The sequence below is a fragment of the Macaca mulatta genome, chromosome 6, assembly GCF_049350105.2.
Source record: "Macaca mulatta isolate MMU2019108-1 chromosome 6, T2T-MMU8v2.0, whole genome shotgun sequence".
NCBI lineage: Eukaryota > Metazoa > Chordata > Mammalia > Primates > Cercopithecidae > Macaca > Macaca mulatta.
The window spans coordinates 188,612,657-188,618,656 of record NC_133411.1 but is presented as its reverse complement, the minus strand read 5'-3'; the positions used below and the strand labels follow the sequence as shown (position 1 = coordinate 188,618,656).

At 52.6% G+C, this 6,000-nt stretch overlaps 1 protein-coding gene across 1 annotated transcript; it reads left to right on the top strand.

Moving 5' to 3' along the window:
- Window positions 1-583: 583 nt before the first annotated feature.
- On the top strand, window positions 584-4,465 carry LOC704674 (putative protein SPATA31J1). The gene is made up of 6 exons (XM_077937526.1): window positions 584-828; window positions 1,882-1,939; window positions 2,474-2,534; window positions 2,764-3,105; window positions 3,534-3,648; window positions 4,122-4,465. Exons 1-6 carry the CDS (start codon window positions 652-654, stop codon window positions 4,263-4,265), a joined length of 897 nt encoding a protein of 298 aa, XP_077793652.1. The 5' UTR covers window positions 584-651; the 3' UTR covers window positions 4,266-4,465.
- Window positions 4,466-6,000: the final 1,535 nt, after the last annotated feature.

Genomic DNA, 6,000 nt, shown 5'->3' with positions numbered 1-6,000 from the left:
AGACCATCCTGGCTAACACGGTGAAACCCCGTCTCTACTAAAAATACAAAAAAATTAGCCGGGCGTGGTGGCAGGCACCTGTAGTCCCAGCCACTCTGGAGGCTGAGGCAGGAGAATGGTGTGAACCTGGGAGATGAAGCTTGCAGTGAGCTGAGATCCGGCCACTGCACTCCAGCCTGGGCGACAGAGTGAGACTCCGTCTCAAAAACACCCTGGGAGTTGGCGGTTGCAGTGAGCAGTCAGAGGAGACCCTAGAACAATAATTCCTGGAAATAACGGAAATTTCAGGGACAAATCCAGATCCTCAAAAAATGTGAAATTGAGGGAGCCTGAGCAGAGATCTCCAAGGAGCCAGATACCATCTGTATGCCAGGGTGAGAGGACAGAAAACGGACCAGGTCTGTCTCTGACAGGTTGAGCAGATGGAGTGGGAAGGAGGGATCTGGAAGACCAGGAGGGTGAGGGGAACTGCAGGGGTGGGTGGTGGTGGGCAGGGCTGGGATTTAGCCTCCTCCTGCCACTGCCCACCCACCCTTAGGAGCCCTTTGTGAGGGGGAGGCCCCAGCTCTGTGATGTGGGCCTGGGCCCCAATAAATACTCCCAGAGGGGATGCCCAGGGCTCAGTAGCCAGAGGACAGCAGTGCAGCTGACATGGATATTCTCTTTCCTCTGAGTGTTATCGATACAGAGCTGTGCCCCAGCCCCGTTCCCCAGATCATCCATCTCATCCTCTTCGTTGGGTTTAGCCTGGTGTTCCTCATCATCTTAAGCCCCTACTTTCCCAGGGAGCCGTCCTCAGTGCCTCCCAGAGAGGAGAACAGCGAGAATGTAAGGAGCCCTCAGCCCACACCCAGCAGAGAATGATTCTATTTTTCCTGCTCTCTTTTCCACTTTTCCAAATCAAGCAGAGGCGCTCCTGTGATGGGAAGTCTCATCATCCCTCTAGGGACAGCAGGGCAGGCAGGGGTTGGAGTGGGCATAGGATTTCCATCCCCAGCTCCCAGACCATCTGTGGGGTGCACGGGAGGCGTCAGAGCAAAAACAAACCCCGGGACTCAGCGGCGAGGACCCGGTCCTGAGAGGGGTGAGGTCTCTGTGGGAGGACAGGCCCTGAGCCCGGGCTCATCAGCCGCCTTCCCGGGCAGGTGCCTCGGGGCCCAGCCTCTGTGTGGGGTGCTCTGGCGGCTGTGCTGAGCCCCTGAGAGCCCCCACCTGAGCCTGGACTCGCCTCTGGCCTCCTAGGAAGCCGAATCCTCCCCTGCCAGCTCAGAGGCTCCTGCGGACGCAAGTGTGTGTGGTTCCCAAGCAGGGGAACAGGCACTGAGGACGCCCAGGGCGGGCCTCACATAGAAAACCCCTCCGTGCATGGCCGGGCGCGGTGGCTCAAGCCTGTAATCCCAGCACTTTGGGAGGCCGAGACGGGCGGATCACGAGGTCAGGAGATCGAGACCATCCTGGCTAACACAATGAAACCCCGTCTCTACTAAAAATACAAAAAAATTAGCCGGGCGAGGTGGCGGCGCCTGTAGTCCCAGCTACTCGGGAGGCTGAGGCAGGAGAATGGCGGGAACCCGGGAGGCGGAGCTTGCAGTGAGCCGAGATAGCGCCACTGCACTCCAGCCTGGGCGACAGAGCGAGACTCCGTCTCAAAAAAAAAAAAACAAAAAAAAAAAAAAAAAAGAAAACCCCTCTGTGCTTTTCGAAGAAGGAAACCAGAACAGGTTATTATGCACTTTAGAATCGAGTGAAAGGAAAGAGAAGCACACAGGGCTCCGTGAGCTGGGTGGAGAAAGTGTGTCATTCACGAGCACTGTGGGTCTGCAGCTGTGGGGACAGGAGACTGAGACCCGGCCTGCGCCCTCACTCTGTCTTGTCTCTCAGGATAAAGCTGAAGTGGGGGAATGGCTCAGGATCGGAAATAAATACATCACCTGGAAAGGTAAGGCTCTGAGGGTCCCAGAAGCCCCAGAGATGACAGCTTCACCTGTCCCTAGGAATAAGCACCAAGTCTCCTAGGAAGTCATTTGCAGAGGCCTGGTGGGGAAGCTCCTGGTAAGGCGATTGGAACCTGGGATATGTCTCCCGTTCCCTGCTGGGATGAAGCCTTGGGGTCCAGGGAGCGGGTGTTGCCCAGGAGGGGACTGTGTGGGGGAGGGGACCAGTGACCACCTGGACATGCTGGAGGGGATGCAGGTCTATGTGGGCAGCTGTTTAACATGGCTGAGTCCTCTTTGAGAGTGCCCCGTCCTCTCTCCCCAGGAGGTGGCATGTCGGGAAGCACTTTGTAAATGACACAGTGCTGGCCCCCGGGCACCTGGCTCTCACTCTTGGGGCCCTGTGGCCTTCCACAGGGATGCTGGGGCTCCAGGGTCTAATCCCCGATCCCGGGGTCTCCCCTAAGGGCACATGCACTCAGCCTCCTGTAAGTCCCAGTTTCCTCCCTCACCACCATAACCCATCTCCTGCTTTCCAGCTTGCAGAAGTCTCTTGAAAGAATTGGAGAACCTTGAGTTCTACACTTTCCTGTCGAAAAAGTGAGTCTCTTTCCCCTTCTCTCCCGTGTCCTCCTTCCTACCAGGACCTAGGATGCCAGCCCAGGGCCTGGGGCTGATGTGGGAGGGGAGATCACAGCCAGGATGTCACTAAAGCCCTGGGGCAGGGGTAGGCAGAGCTTTGTGAAGTCAGCATGGGGGGCCCTGGAGAGGCGTGGGCCGCAGGTGCCCAGTGCTCCCAGCTGCAGCCTGTGCCTCCCGTCTGCTGCAGGTGCCTGAGGAAGCTCCTTGTTGAGGGCAGCTCCCAGCACGTTCCACGCCAAGCCCGCTCGGGGTCAGTGTACAAACGAACATCTGTGAAGAACCACCGGCCACGTGGGGGGCATGGGAAAGCTTCTCCCACCAGCTTCCATGTGTCCCCACGGGCTCCCCCGGCTCCTCTGGCCTCCGCACCGTCATCAGTCCCGAAGACCTCTGTAGGGTCCTTTGAGTCTCTGTCATCCCTGAGCTCCTCCAAGTCACCAGAGCCTTTGTGTCCCCTGAAGCAGCCTTCACAGGAGCCACCTGCGAGCACCCTATCACCAAACACGACCACCTCCGCAGAATCCTTGGGGTATCTGTCATCCCTCAGCTCCTCCCAGCAACCAGAGCCTTTGCATCCCCTGGCGTGTCCTTCATCCAAGTCACGTGGGCGTTCCTTTCCCCGACGACGGAATCCTGGCTGGGTGTCCTGGACCGACTCCACGCAGGCTGATTCCGAAACTGACGCCACAATATGCCCAATGTGCAAGGCCCCTGCGCACTCCTGTCGACACAGCTGGTGGGTGCCTTCTAGTCCTCGAGTGATCCGAGGCGTTGGTCGCCGCAGTGATCTCGACCTGGGCCTCTCCTGGAGGCAGGAGGCTGCTAGAGCCTGGTGCCTCTGCACCTCCTCGCAGTACGCATTCGAGCACCTTAATCTTCCCACGCACCTACCAAAGGCTTCCTTCTAGGGAGACCCCACATGCGGGCAGGTGGAGGCAGGGACCCCACTTCCCTCAGCTTGGAGGTGCCAACGCTGCTGGACGCACAAGACACCAAAATCCCAGACACTCCCATGGACACCGCACATCCGACATCCACGAACAATTCGGAATCTCCTGAGGACAACTTGGAGGCATGTCCCCTCATTCAGGCACTCCACAGATGCTAGAAACACGTGTTGTAATGGATTGGGAGAGGCGGAGATAGGGTCCAAACCTCCAGTCCCTGGAGCCCGTAAATCTCCCTGGGAGGCTTGGCCCCCCCCAGAGACTTCTCCACAGCGCTGCACATAGAGACCTGCCACTGCAAAGCAAAGACCTCCCGCAGAGATCTCAGAGTGTCCATTCTTCCTTCCTAGAGGATCTGAACTCACTTAGAAAACTGCCAGCACAGGAGGGATGACATCAGCTGTGCCCTCCGCCGGAAAACCCAGAGACTTTGGGTCATTGTCAACATTGTCGCTAAAATGGACTCTGCCAGGGAAGAGGCTCAGGAATTGTTGCTCTTTCGCAATGCCATTCTTTCCTAACAGCACTGCAGATTCCATGTTCTCTGCAGTTCCCTGACCCACAGTTTGGAGAATCACAATTCTTTTTTCTTTTTTAGATGGGATCTCACTCTGTTGCTCAGGCTGGAGTGCGGTGGCACCATCTTGGCTCATCACAATCTCTGCCTCCCAGATTCAAGCCATTCTCCTGCCTCAGCCTCCTAGTAGCTGGGATTACAGGCGCGTGTCAATGCACCAGCTAATTTTTGTAATTTTAGCCTAGAGAGGGTGTCACCACGTTGGCCAGGCTTGCCTTGAACTCCTGACCTTGAGATATCTGCCCACCTCGGCCTCTCAAAGTGCTGGGATCATAGGCTTGAGCCACCACACCTGGATGAATCACAAATTTTAAACCTGAATAAAATGCTGCATCCTCCAATGAGAGTGAAATATCCTCTTTGCCCAATTTTAGTTATTTTCTAGTCAAACGGTATCAATGTTATATTTTAAAATGTCATTGGGTGACTTCCTTATTTTGGAAACATGATAAAGGCCCACAGCAAACAGACTCTAGAAATTACACCAGCAGAGGCATGTGGGCTCACTCGCCTCCAGGGGCTGTGCAACTGACACGTTATTTTGCACATAACTTGGGTCAGGTTTGTGAGGTCTGGTTTTTAAAATGAAGCAACAATCATATAAAGATTTTCAAACAAATGAGTCAAATGTATGGTAATATTTCTATTTTATTCTATGGCAAAATAATTCGTCGTAATTTTGATATTATTTTGTTCCTTAGGATTTGACAAAGTCTTAATGTTCAGCCAACATGGCTTAAGCTGATGAATTACTTAGAAGGATTCCTTTTTTTTTTTTTTTTGTGAGACTGAGCCTCGCTCTGTCACCCGAACTGGAGTGCAGTGATGCGATCTCGGCTCACTGCAACCTCTGCCTCCTGGGTTCAAGCAATTCTCCTGCCTCAGCCTCCCAAGTAGCTGGGACTACAGGCGCCCGCCACCATGCCTGGCTAATTTTTGTATTTTTAGTAGAGACGGGGTTTTACCATGTTGGCCAGGCTGATCTTGAACTCCTGACCTCAAGTCCCCGCTTGGCCTCCGAAAGTTCTGGGATTGCAGGTGTGAGCCACCATGCCCAGCCGTAGGATTCATTTTTTAAATAGTTCTAAGAAATGCACATTTTCCAAGACTCAGGAGGTCAGGCTTCATTTTATCTTCAGTAAAGGGTTAAAAAAGGATGTGATTCTTGAAATATCTTGGAATCTTACAGGATTTCTCACTGAATGTATGCTTGAGATAGATACACGGCCCATTTAAACTGCTGGAAAGAGGTGTCTTGTCATCTGAATTGAAGACAGTGCCCATTTAGTCAACATGTGTATTAGAATAACGAAAGCCCTCACTACTTATATGCCCAGCACTTTCTAAAGGGTGCACTTTGTTGAGACTGTGTATTTCTCACTGCTGTCGTTGGCTGGTTAAAGTCTGCTTTCAGAGCATCTGTCAAGCACGTGTCCCTGGTGAAGTCTCTCAGATCATCCCTCAGGGTAAAAGCATCACACGACTTTCCTCACAAGGAGCGAAGTCGACACGAAGGCCCTGGAAGCCAATTTATTCCAACAAGAACTTCCCTCCTCGTCCTTATAATTACGCATTTATACCTATTATATTTTTTACTTTACTCCCTTTAATGTCATTGAATCACAAAATGATGAAATATGGTCATGAGTATCCTCTAGTGCACTGTCGGCTTATATTCTGTTTCTAGTGCAACAGATGTTTAATCATCAGAACAATGGACCAACTAGGAAAGATTTCCACAGAAAATACATTACAGAGCAGTGTACCCTTTTAAACAGGGTTAAACTAAATGATCATGTCTTTTCACTTAATGTGGTTTGGGGTAGCCACAATGTCTGAAAACAGACAACTGTCCATAATAAATAGCTTATTGTTATGACATGTTTTTTTGTTTTGTTTT

What these genes read in the sequence shown, in the direction of transcription:
- LOC704674 (XM_077937526.1), top strand. Translation starts at nt 652, where the DNA reads ATGGATATTCTCTTTCCTCTGAGTGTTATCGATACAGAGCTGTGCCCC. An exon ending in TAAATACATCACCTGGAAAG is followed by an intron (nt 1,940 to 2,473) that starts GTAAGGCTCTGA and finishes CCTGCTTTCCAG; the next exon opens with CTTGCAGAAGTCTCTTGAAA. An exon ending in TACACTTTCCTGTCGAAAAA is followed by an intron (nt 2,535 to 2,763) that starts GTGAGTCTCTTT and finishes CGTCTGCTGCAG; the next exon opens with GTGCCTGAGGAAGCTCCTTG.